Source organism: Talpa europaea (assembly GCF_964194135.1).
Source record: "Talpa europaea genome assembly, chromosome: 7".
In the NCBI taxonomy this organism is placed as follows: Eukaryota; Metazoa; Chordata; class Mammalia; order Eulipotyphla; family Talpidae; genus Talpa; species Talpa europaea.
Window position 1 is genome coordinate 106,702,721 of NC_140074.1, and position 21,031 is coordinate 106,723,751.

At 38.2% G+C, this 21,031-nt stretch overlaps 1 protein-coding gene across 1 annotated transcript in view; it reads left to right on the forward strand.

The window, feature by feature from the left end:
- Nucleotides 1–21,031, forward strand: part of ACACA (acetyl-CoA carboxylase alpha) — a gene marked incomplete at both ends in the record, with an annotated part of 253,999 nt that overhangs the window by 158,135 nt on the left and 74,833 nt on the right. The window contains 6 exons of the mRNA XM_084237949.1: nt 5,799–5,840; nt 6,846–7,061; nt 8,604–8,759; nt 10,822–11,025; nt 15,699–15,854; nt 17,643–17,789. Of these exons, the coding sequence (XP_084094075.1) occupies nt 5,799–5,840; nt 6,846–7,061; nt 8,604–8,759; nt 10,822–11,025; nt 15,699–15,854; nt 17,643–17,789 (921 nt within the window). The remainder of the gene's footprint in view (nt 1–5,798; nt 5,841–6,845; nt 7,062–8,603; nt 8,760–10,821; nt 11,026–15,698; nt 15,855–17,642; nt 17,790–21,031) is intronic.

A 21,031-nucleotide genomic window follows, 5' to 3' on the forward strand; every position in this document is an offset into this window, starting at 1 on the left:
TTCTACTAAGGATGCATTCAAGTTCTGTTACTGAGAATTCTCAGTTTTTAAAAACAATCATTTATTATTTTAAATGCCTGAACAGAGCCCAAATTAGTTTTTTTTTGTCTTATGTTAATTCTAGAACAGGAGATAAATAAAAATTAGGTATGAAGTTGCTTGTTCTTCCATTTAACTGAATTAACTGTTAACATTTATGAGGTTAAAAATTTTATTGAAAAGAAAATTAATAACCTGGCATCTGAACTATGGTATACAAGTAAGCTCATACCTAGTATGATGATAGCAGTATGGCCAAAAACTCAATTTGAGATCAAGAGGTTATTCTCTAGAATGACTGGGTATAGTCAAAGTATTTCTTTAAAAATTGATCCTAATGTCACTAAGTAAGATTCCAGTGGCTATTAGGAAGTCTTAGTTTTCCTGGTAAGAATTTTATTTTTTATTGTTTTGTTTTAACAATTAAGACAATTATATTAGTTTTCAAGCCCTGCTCATTTGCAATAATGAAGAAAACATTTGGGATTCTGGAAAGGACTTTCTAAACTCAAGGACCTATGTGTGATTGCTTTTATTGCCCTTTTATTTATTAGGTCTCTAGCACTTGACATTTTGTTTTCCTTCTCACAGTACACCTTGTTGGTTTAGTCTATAGAGAAACAAGAGCGCCTACCCTGCAAGCTAAAGAGCTCAGATTTTCTGAAATGCTTTAGGAAATGTTGTGGCCTGCACAACTCCCCTGTGTTATTGATGTCAAGAAATCAAGCAGAGTACAGATACATATCAATCAATAACTTTAGATAGGAAACTGGAGGCAGTGGAGAAGTATGAGGAGCTTAAAGAGAACCCCGGGGCTTTAGGAAAAAAAATCAGGAGCTTAAAGAATAAAATTGATATGTGGCGATAGACTATGAGAGCCCATGAATAAATACTATGGGCTGGTAGATGCTGATCAGAATAAGGAAGACATGCCAGAGCCAGGTCCTGGATTTGGGAAGAGTATTGGGCTAGATTCTTAAGCATTAAGGTGATTTTTCTTTCTTCACTGACTTTGGAATAATATATTATTCCGGGGAATAATACTGAATTTGTCGTATTGTTTTTCCTGATTTCTCACATGAAGTCTTCAGAAGGCATTCTTTCAGGGCACTGACTCATTCCTATGATAAACATTCCTTGGTAAAATGCGCCACTAAATTTTGAATGTTTTACACATATAAAACAACCCCTTTCTTATCTCTGAATCATTGTCATGTCCTAGGGTATATCTACAACTTTCAAATGTTTCTTTTCCCTGTTAGTATAATATTTCGGGTTTAGGTTCAGCAGGGACATGGATAAGCAAAATCTGTCAGGAAATGAGCTGGACAGTGAGTCTTCCCCAGGAATCATGATCCAGTTGCTATTTATAGTGGCATCAAGTGGAAAATCAGTTGAATTATCATGTGACTTGATTTGTCATGAGTTAGGAAAGGTTGCTTTAGAATGTAGAGAACATTAAAGTTTATGTATACAATAGATTTGCTCTGAAGAATTGAATGGCAGAGGAGTTGGGGTGTTTTGGTGTTGGACCCCTTAGAAATGATTAGTAGTTACGCAGGGGGCAAGGGCAGCTATTACTGAACTCTAACCATGCTCTGCAATTGCCAGGAAGCCTTGGCAGGAGTTGTACAAATCCGGGGCTCACTATCATGGCGCTGCAGTGAGTTCCTCTGCTGGTGGTAGCTTGCCATTCATGAATGATGCTTAGCCTCTGTCATGTCGTCTAACGTGTGCTTGTCCCATAGTTAGTGTAGTGTGAAAAAGAGGAAGCTTTCTGGGAGTGTTAGAGATGAATCCCTTGATCTCTCTGGCTTCCTGGTAATCCACTGTGATGTATGCAGCCTCCCCTGTTCTACCCTGTGAAATCCCTATATTATTGAATAGAAGAGAGAATGTGCACATGAAGGGGCAAGGAGAGGAGGAAGGTTACCGAGTCTGGTTCAAGAACAGCATTAGCTGGTGTGGATGAAGCAGCTGTGCTGTTGCATGGTCTTCTCTCCGGCTGCTTCAGAACCAGAGAGAGGCAAATGAGGGCCAGAGTAGAGGTTCCTAGAGAGTGTGTATATTGTTGGGTGTTTATTCAGATGCCAGTGAAGTCTGTACGCTTTTCCAAAACATCGTCATTTAATCACTACAGTCCCCAGACAGCTGTCCACTGTAATGTCTTGACTACATGGAGATTGTTCTTCTGAGCTGGCGATACTCATCAGCATTAAGGAAGCTTGGTGTTGAGTCTGTTTCCATAACCATCTAATTAAATCAAGTACCCATAATGGGACTTGAATAACTGCTTAGCATTAATATTTAAACAGAAAGTTTGAGAAAAAGTAAGTCCATCTTTGTAAATATCACCTTTATATTTAAAAACATATTGAAGTCTTGAAAGCAAAAGTCTCTGGCTTTCTGTAGCCCTAAAAGCTGCAGCTCTCCGTTTTTATGTAATGTTAAGCCTGTTCATTCTACTCACATTTTAGATTCCAAAAAGTGCGGCAGAAGTGCTGCTGAATTGAGATATAAGTATTATACTTCTTGAAGCTTTCCACATTTTTTTCAAAAAAAAAATTTATTAAGGCTAACAAAATGAGGATTTTCAGGGTTTCTTCGTATCCTTTGTGACCTAAGCAAGAACATCAGGTCTAAAAACGCTGGTGAGATTCTCAATCAGTAGTTTCCTTTGTTTCTTAGCTGTAAGATTTTTAAAGTTATGTAATAAATCACAGAGGAGATAGTTGTTTACTGATTTAATGGGAGTCCCATGTTAAAATTAAATGTTTTGGATTATCTGGACTTGACAGAGGAACCCACTATCAAAAACAGTTATGGCTAGCAGTTCATTCATTAAAAAATTTATTGATTTGTCAATTATATATCTCAATAAAGCTGGAAAAAATTGGTAGTTCTTTTTGCTAGTAGACCAACTATTAGCTTTTCAGAAGGTTTGGGTTTTTGTTTTAATTACAGTCTATATAATTAGTTCTCAGCATGTTGAGGTAAAAGAGAATTGCACCAGCAAGCTTCCAATTTCTTCATCTCATTAGGTTTTTAACACGATTATTAGTATCATAATCAGCTATGATGTTTTCTGTTGCAGGTTTTCACATTCTCTGATTTGCAGGGTGTCTTGATTGGCTAATTTAGGCAAATTATTTTGATTGTCTTGATGATGGTTGGTTGATTAGAACACAGCAGGGGTATAATTTCTTCCTGAGAAATGTTGCGTTCTTTTGTTTTTGGGTACCAGAACGCTAAGAGGGATTTTCTTTGTGTACATTCAATTATGATATTTGCCCATAACACTAGTAGAATGCCTGGAAAGCAATTACATTAGTGATGGAGTAAGCACGAATGCTGTTAGTGGAAAAACTGACAGTATGTGGATGAAGTCGGATGAAGGAATTTACTAAAACTATAGGATCAAACTTTTGGATTTCTTCTTTTTTGTGTTTCTGTGAATTTTGAATGGCAAAAAAATTAATTTCTATAAAAGTATTCGACTTCCATATCGCCCAAAGAATTGCTCATTAATCTTGCTTTCCCACTATTCTGAATGCTTGACATCTCCTTTTCTGAATGCTTCATACTTAAATCAAGGACATTACTGTGGAGCTAAAAATTTACTCAGAAGTTTAAAAAAAGAATTTTGCTAACATCATATCATAACACCTTTTCTTAACTAACCTTAATGAAAGTGGTTTTTCTGATTGGTAGTTTTGCCCACCTCTGCCAAGAATTGGTTTCTTTCATTATTTGTAGTAAAGGTATTTCCATTCAAATTGTTTGCTTTTTATGCCCCTTGGCTGCTACAAATTTTCTTAATTGGTTTAGTGGTAAAGAAAGCATTTTTCGGTTGTTATTTTTATGTTTTTGAAGGAAAATGATTTTGATCCTGGAACTGTACACACTTGAATTAGTGTGTGCTAAATAATGACTTGGTTAATTAATTGTTATGGCAGAGTAAAGGAGTGTTACTTAAAAAATTGTATTATCACTTTCCTTAGTTTTTCTTTCAGAAAGTTCCATGGAAGGATTTTATTACTCTTCCTGTTTTTGACTTGTGTTACTTTCAGCTAATGCTCTGAAAGCCCTTACTCTCAAGAATAAAACCCAAACTAGACCGTGTAAAGCCATGAGCATGAAATCTACTGACAACTCAGCTCAATATCTTCCTGCTTCCCCTTGAAGTCAGCCCCACGTTCTTCACTATCATTCAGGGGAATTAGAGAATTATTTAGAACAGAAACATCATCAGTGAGCAATCCGTGTGGTGTAAAGTCTGCTTTCAGAGGCCTTTTTAAAGACCCATGCCTGGATAGGGGGCTTCCTGGCTTGCTAAACAAGCTCCTTAGAAACCTGTTAAACACAGCTGTACAGTTAAAGTGCCACAGAAAATGTAAAAAGATTTATTAACCTAAAAACTTTAGGTAGGGTGAGGGAAGACAATACCTTTGGGAAAGTATTTGAGAAGTTCTCAGTAAGTTTAAGAACCCCAGCTTTTTAGGGTGTTTTGAGGGTTTTTTTTTTTTTTTTGCCTTTTTCCTTTAAAGTCTTTATTTCTGCCTTCTGTCTCATTAAAGGGAAGCCCTCTAAATAAGGAATTTGGATTTTAACAAGAATAGAAGGGTGGTATCCTATTCTTGAGAGGTAGAGTGGTAGAAACAAAAGGGCATGGGCTCTAGCATGAGAGAGACCCCAGTTCACATCCTGGCTCTGTGATCCTTGGGAGGGAATCACTCGGACAGGCTTCTTCAGCTGCATGATGAGGTCAGGTCATAATGTCTACCTCAAGAGGTTGTTGAGAGCAACACATGGACAAGATGTGCGAGCACCTGCCACTTACAGCCTTTCGGTTTGTATTTCCTTCATGGTTTCTGAGGCTTATTGAGGGATATTTAGGCAGCAAGTCCTGGTCTCTGCCTTGAACCAGTAAGTGTTTGATTATATTGTACTCATAATGAAGAAGATGCCTAATGAAACCTCCCATAGAGGCAGATAGTAATGACTTGATTCCAGCACTGCCAGTAGAGCTTCCCATCCGAGAAACAGGGGTATTTGGTGTTAATAAGTTAAATTTCAGAAACTAATGGACTCTGCTAATTGAATTCATCTTTGTTAATTGATAAGGTTCTAGTAAATTGGTTGCTTTCTTGTGTAATGCCCTGCAAAAGAGCAGTAAGACCTAATGATTACAAGTTCACTACTTCCTTTACATATAGTGGTAGTGACCAGAGTATCTCCTTGTATTTTTCTTTGTCTTGAGATGTTACTGTTTTTCAGACCCTTGAAATTATTGACTTGAAAGTGAATGTGGAAAAAACACGGATTGGGGATTCTAGGCTGTCTGGCTAGTTTACATTTTAAGAGTTTCTTAAGGAGAAACTTGGGAAATCAGTCAGTAACTACTATTGTAATGGCTGCAGCATAGGGTATATTGGTTTTATTTGCTAGGTTGTGGCAAGAGCAACATCCAGGAGGATTTTTTTTTTTGACTTATTGATAAAAAATAGTATTTCCTCCCCCTAGGGAAGGGGTGGCTTTTGAAGTTAGGTTAATAGTGTGGTGATTCTCAAATTTGGAAGTGGGGTCAAAGTGCTGGTTACCCAGAGGGTCATTCCTATTCCCTGGGCTAAGCTTAGGTTAGGAGCGTGCTTTCTAGGAAACTGTCTTCTAGATGCTTGACTGTTTCTGTACTATGTGTTTATCCCCAAAGAGCCATATCTGTGAAGGACTGACACATTTTCCTATCTTCTTTAACACAGAGAGAATTCCCTAAGTTTTTCACCTTCCGAGCAAGGGATAAGGTAAGAACTGATTCTTCCCCTCTTTTATTTTAAAAAAAAAATTTTTCCCTTAAAATCCTATGAGTAGCTTATCTTTGCCATATGTTCTTCTGGCCATTTTTTTCTCTAATGGAACTTGTGCTTCCCTTTGTCTTACATGTTTCTTAGAACTGAAGAAGACTCCCTTCTAAAAAAAAGTTTGGTTTAGGAAATAGTCAAATATACTTACCGATCCAAAGAAAGTGGTAACTTTTAAAATCATCCCTATGCTCTAGGACAGCCAGGTGATGCGGTATTAAAGGACTTCTATACATAGTGGGATCACTTTGTCACCCACAGAAAGTTCATTTATACTCATCTTGTTTATGTGCATTTAATTTTCAATTTTAAAATACAGAATTTCAGGCCATGTTGGTATCTTCCTGTTACTAGCTTATTTTCTGGTGTCACTCAATTGACATATACTCTAGAAAAAATTTAATTTCAACAGTACATGCAGTAATTGTACTGATACATTTAAAAAAAAGATATAGAAGTACCTTTATGTCCTCCAATCAAATATCTCTATTTAAAAAAATTATGTTTATTTGTTGAGTATTGACGGTGTGCTTTGTATTATACCAGAAATGATAGGACATGGGCTCTGCTCATGGGCACTGGAGATCAGTTGGGTAAACCCAAAACACTAGTAGAGGAATTAGTTATTAATGTGAAGCATTAATTGGTTAATTGTCAAAAATTAATAATAAACACATTGAAAACTATAGTTCTGAGGGAATTGATGTTTTTGTTTTTAATGGAAAGCACCATCACTTATAAAAGTGTAATAATGGCAGTCTGGGAAGTAAAGATGAGGGCCTAATCCTGTATCAGCTATAGTATTAGTCTTGTATCTAGCTGCTTGTTGCTCATTGGTATATCCTAGGTTATGTGTCTATTTTTAAGCATCTCTTATACATATACACTTATAATTTAACGTTGCAACTGCTTTTTGTGAGCTGTTTTTCCTCCAACTCTTGTGCTCAGTTTGAGGAGGATCGTATCTACCGTCACCTGGAGCCTGCCCTAGCTTTCCAGTTAGAGTTGAACCGGATGAGAAATTTTGACCTGACTGCCATTCCATGTGCAAATCACAAGATGCACCTGTATCTTGGGGCGGCCAAGGTGGAAGTGGGCACCGAAGTGACAGACTACAGGTTCTTTGTTCGTGCAATCATCAGACATTCTGATCTGGTCACCAAGGTGGGTGCTGTCCTTTAACAGAGAAGTTATTCTGAAGGCAGGAACAGAAAAAGAGCCATAGTTCAAGATAAGGTTTTAATTTTTTAAGTCAAGGCTTTTGTTTTCTTTCATCCCACTCTAATAGCCGGAAGTCTGAGTCATTTCATCTCATAGAGGTAAATATTCCGGTGACAAAGGGTCTTTTTTCCCCACTTTGATTTGTTTTGGTGATGGAAGTATGGTAGCATTCATATGAGAAAAGAAAAGCATCCTAACAGAAAAGTCATAGGGAGAGTTAGGTGACAGTAGAGGATAAGGAGAAAAATGACCCCATCGTAAACCTGTCTATAGAGTTCTACAGCACGGGACCTGGTAGTATATTAGTTCTTACTGCATCCGTGTCATAATCTCTCTTCAACTTTTCCCTTCTAAACAAATTTCCTTTCTAAACTGCTTGGTTTAAAGTATTTGAACTGTTTGGCATGTGTGAGATGTATTCCCGTTGGGGTTACAACTCTGGGATTGCTCAGCATTTCCACATATTGAAAGGAAATGAGCACTAGGAGACAGGAAAAAGAGCTAGCAGGAACTTTTTATCTGACCCTTACCTATCCCTGCTGCCTGAGGTTGCTGGGACTCCAGGGAGAAAGGTAAACATTTGCAACAGGCTCCATGTGAGCTGTGGCATACTGCAGCTTACACAGTGACAGCAGCCATTTCTTTATTGCCTCTTTTTTTTTTTTTTAAATTTAACTTTTTAAGATTTATTATTTATTTATTTGTTTATTTGTACAAGCACTGGGTACAGTCAGAAGCGCGAGAGGGTGAGAGAATTCACCAGAGCCAGAGCGGGGAGCAGAGCAGGCAGAAGGACAGAAGGACACTGCTGAGGGGAGCAGCGGGCGGCAGGAGAGGTCTGCGCGCCATGCGGGACCCTCCTCCAGTGGCCGGGGAGCAGCCGGGGATCGAACCGGCGCTGCAGAGGCTGCGGGCAGCTTCGCAACCCAGTGCTCAACCGCTGCGCCACCGGGGAGGCCCTCTTTATTGCCTCTTAAAATGCATTAATGGTGGGCCTTCCTGGTGGCTCAAGGGATTAAGTCTCAACACTATGAAGCTATCCACAGCCACTGCAGCACGAATTCAATCCCTGGCCAGGAGGCTACCCACATGGTGCATCAGACCTCTCCTGCCTTACCTGCTGCTCCCCTCAGCAGTGTATTTCAGTCAGTCTACCTGTTCTGTTCCCCACTCTGTCTCTGGTGAATCCTCTCACCCCTGCAGCTCTGGCCTACTTGTGTGCATAAATAAATCTTTTTTTAAAAACTCCCTGGTTGAGTGCTGGGCTGCAAAGCTGCCCGCAGCCTCTGCAGCGCCGGCCACCAGTGAGGGTCCCACATGGTGCGCAGACCTCTCCGCTCTGACTCTGGTCAATTCTCTTACCCTCCTGTGCTTCTGACTATACCCAGTGCTTGTATAAATAAATAAATAAAAATAAATCTTTTTTAAAAAAAAAGAACTTAAAAAAAATGCATTAATGGTAATGGTGATTTTCTCCCTGCATAGGAAGCTTCCTTTGAATATCTGCAGAATGAAGGGGAGCGGCTGCTCCTGGAAGCGATGGACGAACTGGAGGTTGCGTTCAACAACACAAACGTCCGCACTGATTGCAACCACATCTTCCTCAATTTTGTGCCCACTGTCATCATGGACCCCTCCAAGGTGTGGCCCTTAGCACCTCCCAGCCCCACCAGCCCCAGGACGGGAGAGTCATTCAGGCTTCTTCTCACTTCGTTGAGTCTTTGGCCTTTAACATTTACAGCATGCCTATAAGACTGGGTTTCTGGGGTGGTGTTAGAAGTTTGAGAGCATGCAAACTTTCAGAATTGAAGGTAGTGTGATGATGATGGCCCGTTGGTTGTTCCTAAGCAATATGAAAACATAACACCTCTTTTTCTTCCTGCATTGGTACCTGTTTTATGATATTTGCCATGATAATGGTCCTGTTTTACATCATTCCCTGTGATTTCTCATCTGGAATAAATAATTTGCTTTTGTTGGGCATTTACAAAATTATTGCTTCTTTGCCCTAAATATCACTTACCTGGTGGCCTTAGGGAGGTAATGTACCCTCCCAGTGTGTCTAACCTATTTCTCTTTAGTATTTTTCCATAGGGAGAGAATAAGGTTGATAAAGAATTATTTCATATGTATTATATGTTTTCTTCCCTGAGGCTCTATTCTGAAATGCATTACATATAATTTAAGAAATGAAAGCAAAGTGATTCTGTACTTGACCTTTTATCCCAGGCGTAATAAAAACAGGTTACTACTTCTAACCTCCTTCCATCATGATATTGTAGAATTCGTAGAGGAGAACCAGTATCTCCATTGTAGCATGGACTTTTGCTTTTCAATCTCACAGTACCTAAGACATAAGTTTTTTTCTTTTTTTTTTTTTTTACCACCACTTCAAACTGTCTATCTGTTGCTTTAGTCTATCAGGAAAGCCAGTGACAGGGCTACTCAGTGACTATCAATTCTCGTGATCTAGTTCAAGCAAAGGTTCTCCTTAGTATTCTAGGACTGCTGCAGCTGTCAGACTTAAAACATTGCCTGGACATATGTAGCTATGTACCATCTCTATGCATATATACACACACACACACACACACACACACATACATATTTTTAGATTTGACTTAGTATTTCTCAGTGAGTTTAATACCAGCCTTTCTGCTTCTGCTCTTAAGCATCTGTATGCCCAGATTCTGATGGTAAATAGAAGTCAATTCCCTGTATATATGTTGACTTTTGTTTCCTCAAGAAAAGAATGACTATGTATCTCTTGGTTAACAAGCAAATGCGGGAATAGCACTTCGTGAAACCCATTCTGACCTGAAGTTCTCAGACCTCAAGGGCAGTATGTCAGGAGCAGTGCAAGAGAAGTGTGGACTCAGATACTTTTGAGATTTTCTAAGAAGTTGAGACAGAAGTTGAAAACATCGACTTCGAGTGGTGTTCCTAGCTTCCTGCCGCCATATTGGAAAACAATTTCACTTCAAAGTGAATTCGGAGAAATCACATCTAAGATATTTTCTAACTCTCCCAGCACTGAAAACTATGGTTCTAAAACTGTATAAAGTTTAGAGAAAGCAGGAAACATCTGCCCCATCTACTTAAATCCCAGTTAGATCTGGCATTGACCAAACTTCAAAAGTGTGTTTAGAGAGAATCTTCTAGCACCACCTACAAATTGCCTTTCTTTAATTTGTACAATTTACCAAGAGGCATGTATTATAAAGTTTAATAAAACTGTATGGAAAAAACCTCGAGGTGGTAATTGCTATGTTGATTTAAGTTCCTGTAAGTGCAATGAAACATAGTTACTATGCATATAAATGCTACTTAATAGCTGTTTAGCTAGAAATTTTATTCTTATTCAGGGCTTTCTCTTAAATCCCTTGGCTTATAATTTTAGATATTGCAGATCTTTGATATAGAATATTAATATAATTGGGAAAGGGGAAGGGAGCAGCACAAATTTGGGTATTGTGAACTGAGAAGACCACTCAAATGTGAGACCAGCATGAAATTGTCCCTGACTTGTTCTAAGCAAGAGTAGGGTTGGGGAGAAACTCATTTTTTGTAAGGATCACATAGAGTGCACATCTCCAGAACCCAGCATCTTTTTCTGTTCCTCCTTTCCAATGATAGGCAGACCTGAAACAGGTCCTTGTTACAAGGTATTTAAAGTTTGTGCTTGGTGATGTTTCTGTGTCAGATTGAGGAATCTGTGCGGAGCATGGTAATGCGCTATGGAAGTCGGCTGTGGAAATTACGCGTCCTCCAGGCAGAACTGAAAATCAACATTCGCCTGACACCAACTGGAAAAGCAATTCCCATCCGCCTCTTCCTGACGAACGAGTCTGGCTATTACTTGGACATCAGCCTGTACAAGGAAGTGACTGATCCCAGGACAGCACAGGTATGGTAGTCAGCACCCCTCAGAGTTTTGATTTGGTCCTACAGATAAACCACTCGTCTTTGTTGTGGAGGACCCAACACAGATTCCATTGGTTTATTTAGTGGGGTTATCGTCTCTATTAGCTTTAAAAATGTTACATGAATTTGAAAAACATCATGTGCATTTTGAGATAGAGCTGTGTTCCTGATCATGGATATTAAGAAACCCTCAACCTTTTGGCACATATCTGTGAGCCTTAACAGATGCCAAGTGAACCTGCTTCCAGGTGTGACCCTGCAGTTTAGGGCCCTTGGACTACCTGAGCAGTTTAGTTTCTCTATGCTGCCTTGTCTTTCTTGTTCTCAGCCAGCTTTGGACCATTCATTGGCAAGCAGGGACAGAATTGTTGAAATATTACCAAGGAAAATTTTGACATAATCTATAGCTTGTGTCATGTCAAACATTGACTTTATCATATTTACCTATCATGTTATTCCATCTATGTACACTGCCTTTCCTTCAAAGTATTCAGATTATTTTATGTCTATAAAAGTGTACAGCTGCAAGCTTTAGCCCATTTTTCAGCTAGAAAAATTGAGAATGAGAAACTAGAAAATGACTCAATAGATTAATTCTGTGATAATAGAGAATTCCCTTTTAATTGATTTTACCACCTTAGTTTCTAGATAGTTGGGTCATACTAACTTTAGGTTGGTTCACCATTACTATTGTATTTTTAAGAACTGGGATGTTACTTTACTCTTTGGCCTGAACTTGACAAGTGCATTTCTTCTGGTTAAAAGATGAACTTGCTCCATTATGTGTAGACAAATGCTTTAGTCTGTTCTGTGCACGAGGTGCCAGGAAGAGATTCTATGTCTCTTGTTTTTAACTATGTCCTTTTAGATCTGAGTACAGAGAAGGGGAAGACATTTTTGCTAGTATTTTGAAGATGAATTTTAAAAATCTGAGTGTGAATTGTTGTCAGAGCAGCCTTTCATTTTGTGCTTTGATTCCCAGTTAGATGGCCAAGAGAAATCTGTCCCATGAGAAGTGAACAGTTAAGATAGCGAGAGAGAGCACAAGAGTGTGAGGGGTGAGCAAGAGAAAGAATATTCAATAATTTTTGCCGCATTTGATGTTTTTCAGGACAACCTTAAAGACATTTTCAGTCAAAGCTTTCCGTGGGCAGGGATGTTTTTAATTAACTTTTACAATGGCTTCAAGGCAGGTCTAGTCTTGTGAAAAATAAGATGGCCACTTGAGATTTTAATGTTTTTGATAAATGTTTGTTCTTCATAACTACTTTCTTTTTCCTTTCTTTTATTAGAAAGCTCTGCTATTTCCCTCATGCTGGCCAGTGGTGACATGGGGCATGAAAGGCACAGATGCCTTCATTCAGGGTTTAGTACAGGGCCTAGCACAAAATTGGCACTCAGTAAGTATCTGAAAGAGTGAATGAGCTACCTCTAGCCTTCACCCGTTTACCATGGGTCCTGTCTATTTAGGAAGCCCTGAAGGAAGAGGTCCCCCCTTAGGCTCTTCATTTTGGGGACTTCACAGCTGCTGTCACATGTGATCTAATTCGAGAACCCATGACTCGAGGAGGGATCAAACAATTGTTTACTTTATGACTTGTCCATTAATTTAATGTTTATTGACCAGATATAGTATGTCAGACATTCTGGATGCAACAGTATCAAGTGATCTCTAATTTTAAGTTTATAGCATGATGGAAGATAGGTAATTAGTTTCTCTGTGGTATGATATGGCATCATAAAATAAGTATAGGGTTCTAAAGGAGCAGACTATATGGAATCAGATTTGTTTGTTTTCTGAGAGAAGCCCTCAATGGCCTGTGATAGAAGGTGTATGATATATCATATTTGTACATATTTTCATGAACTTGTAAAACACAGGCTTTACCAGTTTTTAATTACTGTTCATTATAGTAGAAAATGGAATTAACATTCAGAGAATAACATTAGTACCCATACTATCATTCTCTTGCCCTAGCACATCATTTATTTTTTCTGTCTACAAGGAACAAGATTGACTAGCTTGAGTATCATTTTGTTTCATTTTCCTTGCATAGTCTTTGTGGTATTAGCTATAATGAACCCTGACGTCAGGCAGTCATAGTGAAGAGAAGGGCTTTGAGTAATCTGTTGTATAAATGAATTGATTTCCAATGTGTAAAGAAGAAGTACACAGTTTAAAATCATCTTTATCAAGATATAACTTGCATATAATAAATGTACTCGTTTCATGTGTATGGTTCATTTCATTCTGACAGTTGTACACTTCTATGTAACCACCATCACAATCATGATAGAGAGAGTATCTTGATAACCTCAAAAGGTTCTCCTTTGCTGTCAAAGGCAAAGGCCCCAGCCTCACCCCTAGGCGTACCATTATCTGCTTTCTATCACTATAGATTAGTTTTGCCTGAGTGAATTTCATAGCAATGAGTTTAGACAGTATGGACTACTTTGTGTCTGGTTTCTTTTGCTCAGCTTAGTTTTTTTGAAATTCTTCCAAGTTCTATGACTTGTGGTTATATTCATCTTTATTGCTGAGTAGTATTCCAGTTCATGGCTATACCAGAATTTTTATATTCATTCATCTGTTCATGGACATTTGAGGTTTTATTTTAGTTTGGGCTATTATGAATAATGCCACTGTGAACATTCATTTACAAATATTTGTGTAGATGTGGTTTCATTTCTGTTAAGTAAATACTTAAAGTATAATTATTAGGTCATAGTAAATATATGTTTAACTTTATTAGAAACTGCCAAAGTGGTTGTACTATTTTAAGTTCCTACTAGCAAAGAGTGCATCTAGAGAGCTTTCTTCAATCTAAGCCTCCCTTCTCAGCACACACAGTTACATTGTTTAACTGTGACCATCCTAACTTCATTCCAGGGATTGGCAAAACTGAATCTCAAACACTCTACCCCTAGGTCTTTTTTTCCCCACTAACAGACAAGAATGTAGTTCTAAGAACCTGCTGCTTCACTCCTTTTTCTTGGTTTGATTGGAGTCTCCTGAGTCCAGATTTCTAACAATAATACCCTTGCCTCCCTTAACAATTTGAATCTCTTAAGACATGACTTTGTATCCCACACACTTTTTTTTTTTTTAAAGATTTATTTTTATACAAGAACCAGGGTACAGGCCAGATGCATGGGAGAGTGAGAGGATTAACCAGAGACAGAGCGGGGAACAGAACAGGCAAACTGATGAAATACACTGCTGAGGGGAGCAGCAGGCGAAGACAGGAGAGGTCTGCTTTGCCATGTGGGATTCTTGCCGGCTGGCCAGGATCGAACCCGCACTTTAGAGGCTGCAGACAGCTTCACAGTGCAGCACTCAACCGCCTGCGCCACCAGGGAGGCCCTCTCACACACCCTTAAGGCTTTATTAATTCTACCTTCCCCATGGTGAGCATTGGCCATGTGGAATAATACTAGGGGCTCCATTCTATGAGGTTTTATGCATCCAGAGACAAGTTTTGCCCCAAATAGGACCTGATTGACAAGTCAGCAGAACACACATGTTCCTTGGAACTGAGGGGCTAAGGATTTACTTTAGCTGCACTGTACCCAGGATTTACCTAGCTGAACTGTACCCAGATTACTCTATCCAATAAAGAATTGACTTCTGTTCTTGCCACTGTATATCCAGTCCACAAATCTGTTCATTGAATAATACAATTAACTATATATATATCGTAGGCCCAAATAGATATACAAATATAAATACATATGCCCATATATCCCAGTCTTCATTTGTATTCATTATGTTGGGAATCTGTTTTATGTATTCATGCATAAGGTGCCTAGTTTAGTGTCATACATAGAACATCTGTGCACTAAATAAATATTAATTGAATTGAAATAATGGCATCCCTTATAAATATTCATCAGCAAATAAAACTAAATATATGGAATATGAAGTACTTTTCTAGAAATATTTGAGTTAAAATGATTAAAAACTGATGTGATTTCATTATGTGAAATAAGCATAGCAGAACCTATTTGTTAGTTGTAGATGTAATATAATGGGAGAAACATAATTTAAATATGTATATTTTTATTTTAGTATAGGTTGTATCTTATAGGCTAACAAGAACTAACTAGATAGATGGATAAAATTATCTTCTGGCAGAAATCTTTAAAGCCTTTGTGCAACAGCTAATTATACTTATGAAACACTTTCTAATCAAGTAGACTAAAGCATAAATGATACAGTAGTCTTAAGCTGGCCTACCATTGAGGAAAGAACAGAATTCTCTTTAGGGCATAGTTGTTCCTCAACTTAAATACTGGGACTGTTTGGACAGGTTAGTTGACTTGCTTCATTTCTGAATATATGGGATTTAAGTTACTTTATAGGGCAAGCATTGTCATTCTGTCTGAGATGTGAAATTCACACTGTCCTTTCTTGTTGGCTTCAACTAATTGGAAAGTGAGAGCAGCCTATAGTTGGTTACATACTATTATTTGGGTGTTGGATAATATGAAGAGAGGTGACAGTCCCAAGTACCCATTATTAAGAGTTTTTGTATGTTAGGTACTCAACCACCAAAAATGTGTTTCAAGAAAGACATTTGTGAAAAAAAGAGCCTTCTAAGTACCTATTTGATTTTTTTCTCTCTTACATCCCCTGCCATTCTCCTTTTCCTGCAGATTATGTTTCAGGCATATGGTGACAAACAGGGACCATTACATGGGATGCTGATCAACACTCCATATGTGACCAAAGACCTACTTCAATCAAAGAGGTTCCAGGCGCAGTCCTTAGGGACAACGTATATATATGACATCCCAGAGATGTTTCGGCAGGTAAAGTTGACTCACTGTAGAGCACTGACCTATTCCTGGGAGGCAAGGTTTTTCCTGAATTTCCATCAGATGTAGCTTTGACTGGGAAGGGACTCTCCCAAAGGGCAGGAAATATCTTGACATTATTCGTGTTTCTATCTTACTTGGGATTTTGTGACTGCCAACTCAGATGTAAGATGTTTATGAATTAGCAGGAGGGATGCTGAGACTAGAAGTTTATTAGTGAAAGGGAATAAACTGAGACCATGTACCTATGGCAGTAGTTTACAGTGATCTACGTGTGGAATTATGTTCATGTGTGTATTTCCTAAATCTATATTCAAATTATGGATATTAAAAAAGAGGTGTGAAACACTACTTCTCATTTTTCTATTTTCCATGATAACCCAGGTCCCTAGCTGATATCCCAGGTTAATATGATGAGAATCAGTATAGATAACATATACAAATGGATATAGAGTTCATGGTACACAGTTTAAAGTATCAGTTCTTTTGTGGGAGATTTATTATAGCTGAATAAAAACTAGCATGAGAAAATATGACATTATGAATCTCATCCTCTATATGAAAATAAATTCCTTTGATCTGTATGGTGAATCATCTCTATGCTGCAGATTTTTCTTCCATCAATAGAAGGCAAGAAAAGTATATCACCAGCAGAAAATGCAATAGATAAAGAATAAGGTATGAAAAGAATACTAAATTTGTCCTTAAAGAATCTGAGTATAGGATTTTTCCAAGTCTTCAAGCTAATACTGTCAGTATTACCACATTTGAATTTTAATAAAGTAATATGTGTGGCTGTGGTAAATCTACCTGTAATTCCTCTATTATTTACAAATACAAGAGATTTCTTTATGCAAGATTTCTTTTGTTTACAAGTCATATATCTCTTGAAACATAGCTATCTTCATCAGTGTTGTTGATATCATTAGCCTAAAACTTGGGTGTTGGTTCTTTTTCCCAGTGTCAGTCCTATAACTAGGAATCACATTCTATGTAATTCTACCTATAGAATAGACATAAACACAGTGATTGGGACATGGAGATATGAATGAGTCATATTGACTTTAAATGTTGCCTTGAGACAAGCAAGGAAAGAACTATACTAGTTCCCACTTCAAGAAGGATTTTGTTTTTTCATAATGGTTTTTGAATGGATAGGTTTATCTCTTTTTTTCGAATTTGAGCGGAATTGATCTGTACATTTACAGATGTGAACTAATTCCTATATCTGGGCCTGTAGGTCTGAAAGGTATTAGAAAGAAGATGTTTGCTGACCCACTACAGGAAATTTTATTCTTTCTTTCATGGATTTTTTTTTTCTTTTTTGTCGCGTCCCACCAAGTGCACCTCTTCCCAAATATTTCAAACTGAGAGTTAACAGAGTGACCTGTCACCTTCCTGGTTATTCATCTATTGCCAAGTTTTTCTGAGACATTTCTTTCTTCTTTTAAGGGGATCTATGCTACTTACTTAATTTTTTAATTTTCCTGGGTAATTGTTGGGTTTGTTAATGCTCTAGTACTGATTCATGATCACTCAGTAGTTCATTGTTGTTAGAAAAGTGCCTGACTTGGGCATGTAAAAAAATGATGTGAAAAATAATCACAAGTCTTTTATAACTGAAAATAACAGCTGTAGAATTTGGTCTAATGCTTAGATTCTCAGCAGAAAACTTGGAACAGAAAAGGCAAACCCAGATTGACTGAATTTTTTAATATTTTCTTTTTGTGCATGTTGGAATGCCACTTGTCACTGATTGGTCAAACTTCTCTCCTCTGCTAGTCCCTGATCAAACTGTGGGAGTCTATGTCCACTCAAGCATTCCTTCCATCACCCCCTCTGCCTTCTGATATGCTGACGTATACCGAGCTTGTGTTGGATGATCAAGGTCAACTGGTTCACATGAACAGGCTTCCAGGAGGAAATGAGGCAAGTAGTAGAACCCCTGGTCCCCTTTTTCTTCTCTCTGTGCCCACTAGTGCCTCCTTCATGGGGGTAGTTTAGATCCAAGGGGCACGGATAGCATAGCATTCTTGGTGGCAGAATTCTTTAGAGAGAAAACACCAACTAGATACATGTCAAAAGTATTGTTAATTTTTTAGGTGTGATAATGAATATTAATTTGAAGGTATTATTTTCTGTTACACATCTGTTAAAATATTTATAGATGAAATAGTCTCATGTCTAGGATTTGCTACAAAATAATGGGGGCAAGAGGAGTATGGGAGTATAGATGAAGCAAGATTGCTCATGGGTTATTAATTAAAGCTAGATGATAGCTATTAGATCGTTTTCTCTATTTTTGGATATTTTTGAAATTTCCTGTGATTAAAACATTTATTGTTTGCTTGATAATTTCCCTTATTTGAATACTTATTGGCATACTAATACACATTTTGGGGTACATTTTCCTGCTCAGATAATTTGATCTGGTGCTGTGTTAAGCATGGTAAATACAGCCTTCTTAAGAGACTCAATCAGAACCAGGGGTTTAAAGACATAAAAGAAAGTAACAGAGAACCCATTTCTGAAAGTCATCCAAGAATGCATTTTTTAGCCTTCGAGTCATATTCTGATATATTCTTGATATAAAGTCATATTCTGTCCCATACCCTATGTCTGCCTCCCTACATTGAGATTCTTCCTGATTTTAACTATAGTCCTAATATAAAAAGAGATATGTTTTCATTTCCACCTTGGATATACTCCCTAGATAAATCTCATTTCTTAGGAGTAATCTTTACCTGGGTATTCACCATAAATAAGCTGGATGAATCTTTGGAGATAATATGCAGGTTTTTTATTTCATGAAGTCTCTTTTTTTTTTTTTTTTTTTTTTCAAAAAAGGACTGTATATCCAAGGTCTATGGCTGTTTTTGTAAGTACAACATTGGATGCCAAAAAAGTGGATGATTTGGTAATAAGATGGGTACACACATTGGACCATGTGGAGAGTGTCAGACTTGGGGGAGCTCCTCTTATGTCATGCCTCAACTCATAGCAAAAGACCAGACGGAGTCTAGGGTGGAAGAGCACATGTAATTGTGATCTGAGTAGATACACACTCATTAACACACAAAGTTGTAGCAGAGGTTTGTGCCACCGTGTGTAACATCTACTTACTGAGCCCCTCAACAGCTAAGAAAAGCTTCATTGTGCTAGATGTAAATTCTGATTTGCTGAACAGTGTAGTCTTCAGACATGGAAGGCACCCTTGTGAACATGGAGCTGAGCGAAAAACGGTTTTAACTAATGTAATTAAAACACAAAATGAGATTTTGGGCCACATAAAAGCTAGCTGCAGTGCTGTGTGAAACCTCTTGCCATGATCTTTCTCTCCTGCTTTCTCTCTGCTCTCATTCTGTGTTTGAGCGAATGGAGACTAAGGGAATAGTGAAGTCCCAGAGGGACAGAGCTCTGTTCTTGCTGAAATTACAAGCACAGAGCTGCCTGGGCATGAACATGTAGTGTTTACTCTGCCAGTATGAATACAAATAGTCTTATTATACGGACTCTGTACCCACAGACCACACACACACGCACACACACACACACTCCCACACACACGCGCACACGCATGCACACATACACACACGAATAAAAAAAGATTAAAGGTTTTTTAACCCTTTAGGACCCAACAAACCTTGGTGAAAGGGGGATGTCTCAAATAGCTGCATAGGACAATAGCTGTGAGTAGTAGAGTTGGTGTAGGTACTACATGTTTTTCTTTACCTGGTGCTTGAATACCTTCAAATCTAAAAATACAATAGCATTTAAAAAATTTTTTTTCTTTTCTGTCAGTTCTCACTTTCTCTTTTTTCTACTCTTTGCCCTCCTTAGTTGTTTGTTTTCTTTGTTCTCTTTTCCTTTCCTTCACATGATTGACTAGGATTGAGGCTGAGTATTTGCTTGCTGTTTCTGAATCTTTGAGCTCGGGAGGAATGAGACGGATGCTCTTTTGTGTGCAGTTAGTGACTAATGCCCGGGATGGCTGGTGAAGTCAGTCAGTGGCTGTAGCGAGATTATGGGGTGCTGCATGACAGGAATGAGGCTGGGGTATTAGTATCAAACTCGCTTACCAAAAGCTTGAACATACAATGGAGCATGTCCACTGAGAAACTGACCAATCTAAAGATGGAGTTTCAGCAGTCAGAACTCTGAGGGACAGCTGTGCCTAAGAGATGACGAGGTGTCAGTAGGATGTATTTCCTCATGCTGAGCCCAGTTTTATCAAGGCAAGTTGACTTTCAGCTATTGCAGTTTAATTTTCTTTGGCCAAAGAGACAAGTTTGTCATGAGCCTGGCACTCTACATATTACCCCAAGAATGATGTGAGGGGAAAGAAAAGAGCTCATGCTGATGAGATTTGGAGCAAATCTGTCCTGTCCCAAAGAGAATGGGCATCTGAACAGAGCCTTGAGAAATAGTTTTATTAAAAAAGGAATAAAAAATTGACCTGTTAATGTTTTGAGAGCCAAGGCTCAATGTAAATGCATTGATGCTACATAGACATTAAATCATCATAATGTGGTGTTCTCCAAAGGTGACGGCTCTACCAGGTCATCATGTGGGTGATATTGCATTACCTTGAAGGATTGAAGTTTCTGGGTTTTAAAAGCTAGCACATGGATATAAGAAATAAAGGTAAAACAAGAGATTCCTGCAGAGTTTCCTCATGAATTGAGATGCTTCTCCCCATAATCAAAGGCAGAAAACCTGCACTTATCATACCATAGGCTGCATGGGTGACCGGTCTTTCTTCCTTATTTTTTTCCAGGACAGTAAATAGGTAAAATGGTGATGGGACCAGAACTTAGAACAATTCAGTTCCATTTAGTTTTAGGTAACTTGTGTGCCATTTAAGGAAGAATATTGGCTGTTTCAGCAGAGATGTGACCCGCATTTTGAACATGGTGCCCATGTTAAAAACAGGAGAAAGAGAGCTTTTCTGATGCCATGTTAGCTGCCTTCTCCTTTCTATTTTCATAGTTGTCCCATGCCCATCAAGAAAGATGTAACTGAAGGAATGCCACCTTATGCATGATGAAAGGTATAAGAGAACATATTTTTCTCATTGTCAGATTTGAATGGCATTGCATTTAGTGTGAATTTTGAGTAGGAATAAAAAAGATGTAGGCTAAATCTGAGAAGTACATTCCTTGCAAATAGCT